The sequence below is a fragment of the Lissotriton helveticus genome, chromosome 2_1, assembly GCF_964261635.1.
Source record: "Lissotriton helveticus chromosome 2_1, aLisHel1.1, whole genome shotgun sequence".
Taxonomy (NCBI): domain Eukaryota; kingdom Metazoa; phylum Chordata; class Amphibia; order Caudata; family Salamandridae; genus Lissotriton; species Lissotriton helveticus.
In genome coordinates this window covers 2,132,285,924-2,132,299,830 of record NC_136059.1, presented here as the reverse complement: position 1 = coordinate 2,132,299,830, position 13,907 = coordinate 2,132,285,924, and the positions used below count along the sequence as shown (strand labels likewise).

The following is a 13,907-nucleotide window of genomic DNA, read 5'->3' as shown; positions in this document are numbered from 1 at the left end:
ATTTGGATATTTATCTTTTAGTTCATGTTACTTATATCAACAGAATGTCTCTTCAGCAATGACAAAGATCAATAGTTTTGTGATGTCAGTTTTCTATGATGTCACGTCTTGTGACGTCACAAGCAAATTAGAGGGGCCTCACATCTTCCCTTTCGCCCAGGGCCCCACAAGTCCTAGGACCGGCCCTGACTGCAATGCTGCGATTCTGCTAGAGTCATTGGAGAGGATGTGGCGTAAGGGACAGAGCTGTCGAGTATAGAACTGGGGAACCAGGTTAGTGTCTCGGTGTTCTCTCAATAACTTGTCATTCTGAACAAATCACTTAATCTCCCCGTGCCTACCAAACACGAATGTGTCCCCTTATGTCATGTAACTGGTGCTCGTGTAAAGCGCTCCAATACCTTCGGGTCGAGTCGCGCTATATACAACTTAAAAGAAACAAATCATGTGCAGGACAACAGCTCACCTGTGCAGCAGAGACCGCGCTGCCCCGAACATCTCGCACAGGCTGTCCCTTCTGCACCCTCGCTCGGATCTTCTCCCCGTTAAGCGTACAGCCGGGTCCCTCGACCATTGTTTTCCCCCCAGGGGCCGGAGCGCTAAAATCAAGAACGGAAAAAGGGAGAACAAAAGTTATATAAATGCTGGGCGGGGTTGCGATAGGGGGTGGGGGTAGTCTACACACTGTACCTGCTATGTTTGTCTTGTCCCACAGAAATCACTGATCAATGTTTGAAATGTGGCGGCCTGGGGTAAGCGCCTCCCTTTCTGGGAGGAGCAAATGACGAGGGTACGTACAAGCAGATCCGCTCCAGAGAAGCAAAACATGCCCGGGCAGGGTCCCTCGATGAGATCTGTCTCGTCAGTTTAGCGGCTAAAAACCACATGAGTGTACACAGAGAAATTATAACGAGCACACGAGTCCTTTTCAAGCCAGTGTTCACTAAATATGTTAATTTAACGCATGTAGTAGTAGCTAATAGAGAGTATGGACTCGCTTAATTTTCGCGTTGAAAGTGCTATTGCTGAAAGAGTCGCTGCTCGTACACGCTGTGCAACGATTCGTATTCCTCTTTCTTCACTTCCTGCATTTAGCTCTTTGCGTGTTATTATTCTGTTTCGTTTGTTTACTAAAAAGGTATGTTTTAGGGTTCTGCCATGTTGTGTTTTATCCAGTTATGGGTATTTTATGTTGATGCACCGGAAACGCGCGAACAGACAGAAGTAGTAGATTTTGACAGATCCGCTTTTCTTGCTCAACGAGTGATTATGTAGCCATATTACAACCGGGGTACGGGGGAACTTAGTTTAATTTTCTAACACTGAAAACTTTCTCAGACCAAAAGAGGTACGAACTATGGTTTTCCAACGTGGAAAATAGCATAGTAATGTCTTTGTATTAAATATATTAGGTGATATGTGATTCTGCTCCGATTTCAGGAAATGGCGAGTCAGCCTGGTCCACATCAAAAGTGGCAGTAACGAACAGCCCAGCTGTTTCCCATGTTCATGCATGACTAGCAGCTCCAGACCGTTTTTTTTAAACATTTCAATTCTGTGACTCTTAATATATTTAATTATAAGGCCAGAACTACACGTTCTAAAATTCCGAGAAAAAATCCAGAGGTGGAGCAGCTCATAGCGCATGGACATGGGATACTTGGAAGCCATGAATAGTTTGTTTTGAGGTCCGGTTATAGATGGCTATCCTTGTTTGTTTCTTATATTATCAGTTCTTCGAAAAGAGTCAAATACAAAATAAAGCGAGTGTGGAGTGGAGTGAACTTTGAGGCAGCCTCTTAATTGTTTTTCATGTATTTCATTGTTTGCCTTTGCTTGAATGGGATGTTTATCAAGACCATGGCATTACCTGGATTGCTACATTGCTCCTTTTGTGTTCCTTTAGTTTTAGGCGATGGGGAATCAAGTGCTCCATTTAGCGTACTGAAGATAGTTTTCACAATGCACCTGCAGGCAAAGGCTGGAAGCTGCAACCACGGTACAAAAAGGGTGGTGATGGACTGAGCATCTGAACCAATCAAACACTCGCACCCAGTCAACAGATCTGGGTTTAATCCATCACCGTTCTTTAGGCCACTCTGCCACCCCAGTTCAGACATGGAGTACCGGAACTAGCAGTAGGAACTGATGAACCACCTTGGTCTCTCCGGAATAAAATCCTTCAATGGCTCAGTATCAATAGGCCATTACAGCCTTCAAATACCGGCAGAATATCTTCTGTTCGTAGAGTTCCCTGGGTGGGGGAGAGTCCTAAGTCTATTCAGGGGGATTGCGTCATTGTTACCTGTGAAGACGCATCCACTGCGAATTACATCTGCTCGTGGTCAGATTTAGAGAAGAAGGGGGGTATCGATACCCATCGTCTCTCCTTTTTCTACCCCCCGTATATAATTACCACCCTCCTATGCCACCCATATGCAAATCAGTCTGACCCTGTGCGTCATGGGTACAGTCCAGCCCGAACTGCCAAGCCATGCCTTCCCTGGACTTCCTAGGACTCACGTCTGAGCATACCCTGCCCCTTTTGTACCACTTTGTTCGCCATAGTTGGCAGGGTATGCTCAGATGTGAGTCCCTTGCTAGAGGATAAGAGGGGGCCCAGATTTAAACGCCCGGTTCATCTGTCACCCGAGGATTCCCCATTTACGGTAATTCTAACAGGAGTACCGGAACTAGCAGTAGGAACTGATGAACCACCTTGGTCTCTCCGGAATAAAATCCTTCAATGGCTCAGTATCAATACCATCTGCAACCCCTGGAACGGAGTATCATGGTAATCGAAAAGCAACTTGCTACACTTCTTGCCAAATTACCTAATCAAACTAGGGGGGGATTGGTAAACCACGGGGGGGTCATGGCAGCGGACAGTCCAGGGATTACGCCAGCCATCCCAGTTAGATTGCCTATTGGGCCCTCAGTACAGGCATCACCAATAGAGCCCTTAACCCCTCTTCCAGCAGCAGTAAGTAAAGCTAATCCTACAAATCAGTTGCCCTTATCTAATCAGCTTAAACCTTCTCTCCCTCCCCCTATAGCCCAACCCACAACTGCCAAACCTGTGAAACCCAAGGGTCCTCCGCAACTGACTAAACCCAAGCCATTGTTGCCCCAAAAACCTAACCCTTTAGAGGATAAGAGGGGGCCCAGATTTAAACGCCCGGTTCATCTGTCACCCGAGGATTCCCCATTTACGGTAATTCTAACAGGAGTACCGGAACTAGCAGTAGGAACTGATGAACTACCTTGGTCTCTCCGGAATAAAATCCTTCAATGGCTCAGTATCAATAGGCCATTACAGCCTTCAAATACCGGCAGAATATCTTCTGTTCGTAGAGTTGCCTGGGTGGGGGAGAGTCCTAAGTCTATTCAGAGGGATTGCCTCATTGTTACCTGTGAAGACGCATCCACTGCGAATTACATCTGCTCGTGGTCAGATTTAGAGAAGAAGGGGGGTATCGATACCCATCGTCTCTCCTTTTTCTACCCCCCGTATATAATTACCACCCTCCTATGCCACCCATATGCAAATCAGTCTGACCCTGTGCGTCATGGGTACAGTCCAGCCCGAACTGCCAAGCCATGCCTTCCCTGGACTTCCTAGGACTCACGTCTGAGCATACCCTGCCCCTTTTGTACCACTTTGTTCGCCATAGTTGGCAGGGTATGCTCAGATGTGAGTCCCTTGCTCACTTTGCCACTGGATTCAAACAAGCCGGGCTGAAGACGGCTGAAATGCCAGAAACCGGTCCTCGGAAGCTTGTTTCCGGTCCAGGGAAGGCATGGCTTGGCAGTTCGGGCTGGACTGTTCCCATGAGGCACAGGGTCAGACTGATTTGCATATGGCCATGTCTAAACTGGGGTGGCAGAGTGGGCTAAAGAACGGATGGAAGGAACCTTGTGTTCTTGCCTGCCTTTGTAGTGCTTTCTCTTAGGAAGATGTGACAACTTGCCCCTTTACTCCAGAGGTAGAGAAATGACTAAGAGAAACCTATGTGTACCTGTTCACTGCGAGACGCTGTGCTGAGACCTCTGTTGACCGCCAAATCCTGCTTCCTGCCACTGCTGAACCGCCACAAGCGCTGCCCCGCCTCCCGCTGCACGACTCCCGCTGGTTCTGGGAGACTGCCGCCGAGAGGAGAGCGGGGGCTGGGGAACTACATCCCCCAACAGGCCCTGCGCCAGCACCATCCACAAGCGCCAGGGCAGCGCATAAAAGGCGCGCTTAGCCTGCAGAGCGGGGGAAACCTCTGTGTACCTGTTACCTGCGAGACGCTGTGCTGAGACCTCTGTTGACCGCCAAATCCTGCTTCCTGCCACTGCTGAACCGCCACAAGCGCTGCCCCGCCTCCCGCTGCACGACTCCCGCTGGTTCTGGGAGACTGCCGCCGAGAGGAGAGCGGGGGCTGGGGAACTACATCCCCCAACAGGCCCTGCGCCAGCACCATCCACAAGCGCCAGGCGGCGCATAAAAGGCGCGCTTAGCCTGCAGAGCGGAGGAAACCTCTGTGTACCTGTTACCTGCGAGACGCTGTGCTGAGACCTCTGTTGACCGCCAAATCCTGCTTCCTGCCACTGCTGAACCGCCACAAGCGCTGCCCCGCCTCCCGCTGCACGACTCCCGCTGGTTCTGGGAGACTGCCGCCGAGAGGAGAGCGGGGGCTGGGGAACTACATCCCCCAACAGGCCCTGCGCCAGCACCATCCACAAGCGCCAGGCGGCGCATAAAAGGCGCGCTTAGCCTCCCTCGCGGGACGCCGGGTGAAGCCCGGGCCCGTTTCAGCCCGTTCCAGACAGATCCAGGCTGGGCTGGGCCACCCCCCTTGGCCCCTACATTCCAGTTGCTGCCCTTCATACCAACAGGTATTGACTACATATCTATATTGTATACCGGGGAACAAAACCACAAACAACTATTACCATGACCAGGGGCTTCAGAAAGAAAATGGCCCTACAAACTGCTTCGATTACAGGCCCGATTGATTTGTTCATCACAAAAACTAATGAGGCTATCAATCAAAACATTTCACTGCTAGAACGTAGGGTGTCACAGGACCTTGCGATTGCCCGGAGATCCTCGATGGGCCTTATAGCAGCGGCCTTATCCCCACTTCCATTAGCCTCCCCTATCCCAGTTTTATTACAGCCTGGCATCACAGCCCAAGTTCATTCTCTTCCAAGTGCTGTTGATCTATCAGCTACCAACCTGTAATTCGAATCGGAATCAACTGAGAACCTTGAGAAAACCCCAGACCTTGAACAGATTATATCTGAAGATCTTGTACAAGAACCTAAGCGCGATGGGGTTAGAGAAGGTGCCGTTCCTAAACAGCCAGATGCCTTTAATAGGGGGAATAACTCTAAACATCATCATGATGCCAATAAAAATAAAAGGACCACTGTACCATTAATTAATAATGCACCCTCTAGTAAAAAATGTGTACCAACTACTGTATCAACCCCACATCGTCGTATATTGGACAAAGTACAAGAGGGTGGCCCTATTATGATTGACTGTGATACTCCACAACTTCTTGACAAATTCAGGGATTTATTAAAATACCATCTGCAACCCCTGGAACGGAGTATCATGGTAATCGAAAAGCAACTTGCTACACTTCTTGCCAAATTACCTAATCAAACTAGGGGGGGATTGGTAAACCATGGGGGGGTCATGGCAGCGGACAGTCCAGGGATTACGCCAGCCATCCCAGTTAGATTGCCTATTGGGCCCTCAGTACAGGCATCACCAATAGAGCCCTTAACCCCTCTTCCAGCAGCAGTAAGTAAAGCTAATCCTACTAATCAGTTGCCCTTATCTAATCAGCTTAAACCTTCTCTCCCTCCCCCTATAGCCCAACCCACAACTGCCAAACCTGTGAAACCCAAGGGTCCTCCGCAACTGACTAAACCCAAGCCATTGTTGCCCCAAAAACCTAACCCTTTAGAGGATAAGAGGGGGCCCAGATTTAAACGCCCGGTTCATCTGTCACCCGAGGATTCCCCATTTACGGTAATTCTAACAGGAGTACCGGAACTAGCAGTAGGAACTGATGAACCACCTTGGTCTCTCCGGAATAAAATCCTTCAATGGCTCAGTATCAATAGGCCATTACAGCCTTCAAATACCGGCAGAATATCTTCTGTTCGTAGAGTTCCCTGGGTGGGGGAGAGTCCTAAGTCTATTCAGGGGGATTGCGTCATTGTTACCTGTGAAGACGCATCCACTGCGAATTACATCTGCTCGTGGTCAGATTTAGAGAAGAAGGGGGGTATCGATACCCATCGTCTCTCCTTTTTCTACCCCCCCGTATATAATTACCACCCTCCTATGCCACCCCCGAATTGGGTTCTACCACCAGAACAAGCATGGAACTATGGAGGTCCATGGATGACCCAAAAGAGTAGGAGTAGGGAATGGGCACCTCGTCCTTGGTACCCTAACAATGGCCATCGTATGGGGGACGGGTGGCAAGGTATCCACACCAACAACAGATTCGAGTGCCTCAAGATGGTTCACTGACTTCCTGTTCCACCATCACAAAGCAGGTAATCCCTCAGCCATTCGGGGTTAGTTGCACGTGTGCCCCTTCTCCATGAAAGTGATTTAGTAGTACCCTTTTTGGGTTATGTACCACCTGTCGAACAAGTAGCCACTTGGGAGGATAATGTATGGAGAGGTAGTTTTACGGATTTACCCCTCCAAAAAACGAATTCAACTAATATTGCAACCCCTACCCATAGTCCTGCAGTGAAGCAACCAAGCATAGATGATCCATGCTCCAGTATAGAGGTTCGTAGGTCCCTTGATGTCCCTAGAACTATTGGAGGAGAGAACACCAAGGAGGCTAATTTAACAACATCCCGGGTCATCCAGTTGGAACAAGCCGACCATGATTCCATTGAGTCTACTGGCCTTACCCTCATTTCTTGGAACATTGCCGGTATTGCAGCGAAGTTAGATACTCCCTTTTGGCCCAGGTTTATTGGGGAAGGATTCGATATAATCCTCCTCCAAGAAACCTGGGCCCAGCAGCAAATAGACATAGAGGGCTACTCATCCCACTGCCTCAATGCCACCAAGTCGAGTTCAGGCAGGGCCAAGGGGGGTCTTCTGTTGCTTCTGTCCAATAAACTACACGACTGGGTGGTCAGAAGTAGCACGAATGTGGGAACTCACAGCCAGGTTATGAGGGTTGAATGTGGTAAGGGCAATGATCTGGTTTTGGTAAACTTTTACAATAACATCTTTGATACCTCCAGAGGGAACATTTTGTTCCCCTTGGAAAAGGAAATCGTAAGGGTTCTGGCCCTTTCCAATAGAAAGGCAGACGTCCTATGGGCCGGGGATTTTAATCTCCAGCCATGCCATTTTTCAAAAGGGAATCCATGTGGCTTCGGATTGGAGTTGGATAATCATTGGGGGAGAGTGGGAGGGAGTGAGGATTTTCTCCACTTCCCACATTGCCATTATGGCTCAACCTTAAATAAACTATTAATCAAACTTGATCTACTTTTGCTGAGCTGTAATAAAAACAATCTGAATGTTACCTGTCCCACCTTTACTGGGAGGGATGCTTGGTCTTTTATAGACCATATTTTGTTCTCTGTCACAGGAGACTTTAAAAACCTGAGTATCAGAGAGGAAAGTGTAAGTGACCACAACAGCATTTGTATTACCCTCCCAGGACGAGGTGTTACTCCTGCGATTGGCGAAACTTGTTCCACTGAGTTAGTCCCCATCAGACCCAATGGTATGAGGATTAGGTGGTCTGGTACAAACTCTATGGCAAAACAGAGGAAGGTTATTATTAGCTGTAAAATGGAAATCAGTTATTGCTTAACAAATGTCATCAATTCCGAACTCTTATTGTCTCAATTTATTAAAATAAATAACATTATTGAAGGTGTTTTTACCAAAATATCCTCTTCTAATAGAGTTGCAAAGAGTGGATGGTTTGACAAACCGTGTATAATTGCCTTGCAGCAACTGAAGAAGGCTATACGTGCCAAACCTCATGATTGCAACAGAATCAAGCAACTAAGGTTTACCTATAAAATGGCCATTGTCAGTAGGAAGAAGGTTTTACAAAGTGAAGCATGGGACAAATTAAAGGAGGCAGCTGAGACTAAAAATTGTAAACTCTACTGGGAAATAATCAATAGCCCTTTTTTAAACACAGATGGCCCCCCAGCATTAAACTCGCTTGTTGCATGTAATGACTGGATCATTCATTTTACTAGTATCTTTAACCCTGACGGGTTTCCTTTAGTTGTTTCAGCCACTGAGGCCTCTTCCTGGATACCTCTACCTCTGGGAATAACCCTGGAGGAGGGTCTCGAAGGACTCCATAACAGTAAGGGTGGGAAAGCCCCGGGCCCGGACGGGGTCCCCATCGATTTATTGAAAGCAGAACCAAACTTGTGGGCCCCCATCCTGGTTAGGGCCTTTAACTGTGCAGCAGAAGGTAACATCCCCCCTTCTGGGGTCAATCTATTATCATCCCCCTTTTTAAAAAAGGTAGCAAATCTGAGGCCTCTAACTACCGTCCTATTTCTTTACTGGATGCCTCGGTAAAGGTCATGAGCAGAATCCTGCTCAAAAGGCTTGAAACCTGGGCAACAGATTCGAATATTTTAACAAAGGTGCAATATGGCTTCAGGAAAGGCATGGGCACGCTGGAGCAATGTGTTAATTTGGACCTTATCCTGAATAAATATACCGTTGTTAAAAAGGGTAACCTTTTCTTATGTTTTGCTGACCTGAGCAGCGCTTTTGATTTAGTTGATCACGTCATTCTTTGGGAGGTTTTGATAGAGGCAGGGGCACCGAAGGAAATTATTCATTTCCTGGCCAGGCTTTATGAGAAACTTTCCTGTAAGGTTCGCTATGGCACCCTGGGCGAATGTACTCCGTTTCTCAAAGTCTCAAGGGGAATTCGCCAAGGATGCGTATTAGCTCCCCTTTTATTTTCCCTTTTTATTAATTGTATTGATCGTATACTGGCCGATATTCCGGCCGACGCCCCCCTGATAGGAGGTAAACCTGTCCCAATTCTATTATATGCGGATGACGCTGTCCTCCTATCCCGCACTCAGCTTGGGTTGCAGCGATTAATTGATAGATTTCAGCTGTTTATTCAAAATAGGAGGCTCCGTGTGAACAAAACGAAGACATATGTAATGTCGTGCGGGTAGGTTGCAAATAAGGCAAAGCACAATTTCTATTTGGATAGCAATAAAATGTCACATGTGAAATCTTTTTGTTATTTGGGAATCACATTTAATTTTGACGGGTCATGGTCTGCTGAGTTTGATAATATCAGACTGAAGATGCTGCGGACTACCAATAGTATATTCCGTTTTGCCTCTAAGCTTGGCTCAAGAAGTATCCCAGACATGATCAAGATATATAACATCCGCTGTGTTTCCTCGGCTTTATATGGGGCAGGCGTGTGGGGCCATATTGATGGCCCTTCGCTCCTAAAGGATGAAAATAAGTTTTTAAAGAGACTGTTATGTGCCCCTCCATCTGCCTGTGTACAACTAATTCACGATGAGGTTGGGATCGCGCATATCTCTGACTTAGCAGCCGTTCGGCCACTCTTATTGTGGCGTTCTATTTGGGCTAAGCCTGAGACACGATTCACTCAAGAAATTATTCTTGATTGTATAGGCCTGGACTACTCATCACGAATCCAGTGGCTGAAATACATTCATTTTTGGTACAAAACCTTATTTGAAATTGATATCCTTTTAGACCCTGAACAGGTAGTAGCAATCCCCAAAAAGGAAATCAAACAAACATTTATTAATTTCAAAAGGAATGAGCGAGATAAGGTGTATGGAAAGCTAGCTACCGTGAGGTTTTATAAGGAACTGAACTTACCCCCGGGGCTCCAAACCTATCTTGTGCATGTGTCTCGCCCATCCCATCAATTTGTGTTAACCCGAGTAAGATTGGGTATTGTACACCACCTTGTCGCTTCCCCAAATCAGAAAATTAGATCAGAAATGCCCTGTCCTTGCGACAATATTTCACGACAGAGTTGTTGCCATTTTTTGCTTTTTTGTAAATTCTACTACTTTTTAAGGGTGAAATACCTAAAACCCATCCTTTTAAAATACAACATCAGATCTACTAAGGGTGCCCTAGTATTATTATCCTCTCTAGAGAACGTGGATATCTGTTTTTTTGTTGCTACCTATATCTTGAAATGTACAGCTGCCAGGAAGAGCATTGTGCTGCCATAACTTATATTTCCTGTCTGTACATCAATGTCCCTGTTCATGTTGTTTTTATGTCCATTGTATATAAATGTCTGGTCCAACCATATTTTTAGCCATAATGTACAGCTGCCAGGAATAGCATCTGATGCACCAATTATATTTATTCCTGTCTGTACTTTTTATGACCCTTTTTTAACAGGTTCCCGTAAGTGTTATTCATGTGTATATTATAAAGTCATTTTTAGAACTGTTATTATACATGTAATGTATTGTTTTTTAGTTGTTGCTTGTATGATTTGTATTTACCAAATCGAATAAAAGCTTATGACTTGACTTGACTAAGTCCCACTTTTGCATCTGTAAAGGAATTTCCTCCTGGTCACACCTGCTTTTCTCAGGTCGGTCCCCAGGGCAGCCTTCTAGGCACCCGTTCTCTCTCTATTCAGGACTCTAGCGCGGTCTAGTCCTCAGTGAACGACTGGGCCTTGTTGAAGTCAGGAATCATTCTGCTGTTTGTGTCCTTGGAACAGGTGAAGAGGACACCAACCACTAGTCATAGTCAATTTTATTGTATGGTTAATAAAAAAGCTTTATAAACAGTAAAAAACATAAAGATATACGACTTTCTAAATAAAACCATATAGTCAAGGCATCTCTAAATATCAGCAGAGAAGATTCAGCGAAGTCTTATTTTACTAAATGAATAGGAGACACACAGAGCATGTAGCAAAAAAAACTTTTGAGCATAGGGTAGAAGCAATGTGCAAGTACCAGAACACGGACCCGTTGCAGCACAGGTCTGTAAAAAGCGTACTGAGAATGTTCAGTTGAACCATATTTAAAAAGTGGTTAAAACAACAGTCAGTGCATAAAACAAATCTTGTTTTTTATGCAAGGATTTACAAACAATGTGCAAATGACGCAAAACAGGCCTATTATGGAGCGACAGATCAACAATCGATGCTAAATGAAAACCAGGTCGCAAACTTGTTTTGCTCATGTGGCTGGCCTTATGCAGTCCAAGCAGTACATTTTATAACAGACGAGTGCAAGGGTAGTAATACAATATTCAAAAAATGTGGGGCAATGCCCGACCCCATAAAGTAAAGCAACAGGTTTGATCATTGTAAAACTGTTGTGAGCAGCAGTGTGAGTGCTATAGTGCAAGAAAAACTAATGGGGTTGCTGAACCTGGTCATGTGGATAATGACGTGCGAGCCGCTGTATGATTAATCTTAAAATAAGCGTGAAGAACATAACGTTATTGTGGCGGGTTCTGCCAGCCCCCATGTTATGCATGCAGTAATGGGAGATGCAAATGAATATGAAGTACAGCATTGAAGAGCGTGTTTCCACAGTGCTGGTGGGGTTGACAAAGTCCAGTTTAGTCACAGCCATCCAACGAAACTTAACAGTTTAGGTGTTTAGTGTTGGATTAGATGAATTCACGCTGAAGATGAAAGCCTGCCGGCAAGTGCACACTCTGGGTCTAATAAAATCAGCACAGAGAAAAGTTCTCCTTTGCTGCCGCAGTTGGAGGCAGATAATAAAATATGGATTACGGTTCCTTATTCTAGTCCACATAAACTGCAGCTTGTATCATGAATAGCTGAGAGGCGCCAGGGCAGAAGATGAGCACAGAAATTCCACGCGCCCAGTCTTAAAGCCACGATCTGTGCCTTAATCCATATGGTGTAAATAAAGGTAATGTAGTTCTGCTGCTTGATAGATGAATATGAGTTTATGACTATTAGACTTGGCATCTTTTGGTGTGTTTCCCTGACCCTTTGCTTTCTGACCTCTCGGTTTTGACTCTGTTTTTGCTGGCTTAGTGCCTCAACGCACTTTCTCACTGCTGATCAGTGTTAAAGTGCAAGTGCTCCTCTTGTAAATTGTTATTATGGATTGGTGTTTCCATGATTGGCATGTTTGATTTACTTGTCAGTCCCTAGTAAAGTGCACTGAGTGTGCCAGGGCCTGTAAATTAAATGCTGCTAGTGGGCTGCAGCACTGGATTGTGCCACCTACACCAGCCGCCGGTAAATGTAACTCTGGACTGCGATTGCAGAGCCTGTGTGCAGTCTGGTACTACCATGTCGACCTGGCAAGTGTACCAAAACAACAGTCTAGAAAGACACGAGCTGCCTGAGAACTGATACAAAAGTGCTAACAGAGTCACTGATACTATAAAACATCGCTATACAAACAGACAAATTCCCGCAAACAAATAAGCAAAAAGGAATAGAGATTTTTTTTAAATTATTTATATTATTTTATCAAACTTCATAAGAAATAGAAGTGATATGATATCATATCAACAGACATGAATATATAGGTCCAATAAAAACAGAACCTGTTTATATGCCAGGGTGCACTGTTCACAAGCCCAATCTGGTGTTTGAATTAGTTAAAAAATTTAGAGTACTTAAAGGTGTGCAGGTTATCCCTCTGTTGTTTTGGATATATATATATATATGGTCCCACATTTATACACTCAATACAAACCAACAACCACAAATACAAACATACTCGTACATTCTCACACTCAAGAAAGATTCACAATTGATATAATTAGAGTTCAAATTTGTTCACATTCATGATAGAAAATAGAGAATGGACAAAACAAAGTCAATAGTCATTAATGTGTCTTCTTGTTATAGAAGATGGAAACAAATGGAGGCACGAGGTTCTCCAGCGCGTGTGGGCAGGGTGCAGTGTATATGAAAGGTACGACATGCCCTGGTGTGTGTGGCATGCTCGGATAGTGAATTACTGCCAATTTCATTTTTCACTATTGTAAGGCTACCTGTTCCCATAGTGTAGTGTAGTTCCTATATTACCCATACAGGACCTGCGCGTTTGGATAACATAAACTGTCGGATTGGTGACAGACAAACTCTGAGCACCCCCACCGAGAATGTTAGCCTGTTTGCATTTGCTAGCTCACAGTGCTACTAGAATCTCCTCTTATTGGGGAAAGAGTAGTTTCTGGCAACCTCATAACATGACAACACCAGGATGGTGGAAACCATGTACTACCTTTCGTTCAGTCACTCGTGCTTACTTAGTTTCTCTCAGAGAGCGTACACAGAAGAAACAGTTGGGCATGTTTACAATAAGTATTTATTGCACAGTTGCTCTTCTAGTGTATAATATATGTGCTGCGAAAACCGTTAGACAGTAGCAGAGATATATGATCAGCAGTACAAGTGGATATTGAAGGATAGTACAGTACTACCATTTTGCAATAGTCATGAACACATACATGAATATAAAATGCATGATAAAAGAAAGCGCGTGTACTCTACAATGCCAATCTAGAAGTACCTAAGTGTACCTAGCATGTGAGTAGGTGTGAAACCAAGAATCCCTCTAGGTTTAGTCCAACCCCATTGCCTGAAGCAAGAGAGTGTGGGACCCCATCCTAGCCTCGAGTTGGACACTCGCAAGGGATGTTTAGACCACCGTCAGCTGGAGTGTCTGCATTCAGGAGCCTCAGCGTCTCTCGTCAGTGTGTCTGTCTGGAAGTCTCGGTTCCCTCTGTCTAATACTAGCAAGAGGTGCTTTATTTATACAGAAAGGTATCTAGGGATCCTATGTCCCTTGTTTCTCGTATTAGCCATTGTTGGGTTTGAGGATGGCGTATGGGATGAACCTTG

The 13,907-nt window shown here is 45.4% G+C and overlaps 1 protein-coding gene across 1 annotated transcript in view; it reads right to left on the bottom strand.

The window, feature by feature from the left end:
• NEIL3 (nei like DNA glycosylase 3) overlaps positions 1–861 on the bottom strand; it is a 243,898-nt gene extending 243,037 nt beyond the window's left edge. The window contains exons 1-2 of the mRNA XM_078677091.1: positions 691–861; positions 467–599 (exon numbers count right to left, since the gene is read on the bottom strand). Coding sequence (XP_078533217.1) covers positions 467–574 — 108 coding nt within the window. The 5' untranslated portion in view covers positions 575–599; positions 691–861. The remainder of the gene's footprint in view (positions 1–466; positions 600–690) is intronic.
• Between the last annotated feature and the right edge of the window lie 13,046 nt (positions 862–13,907).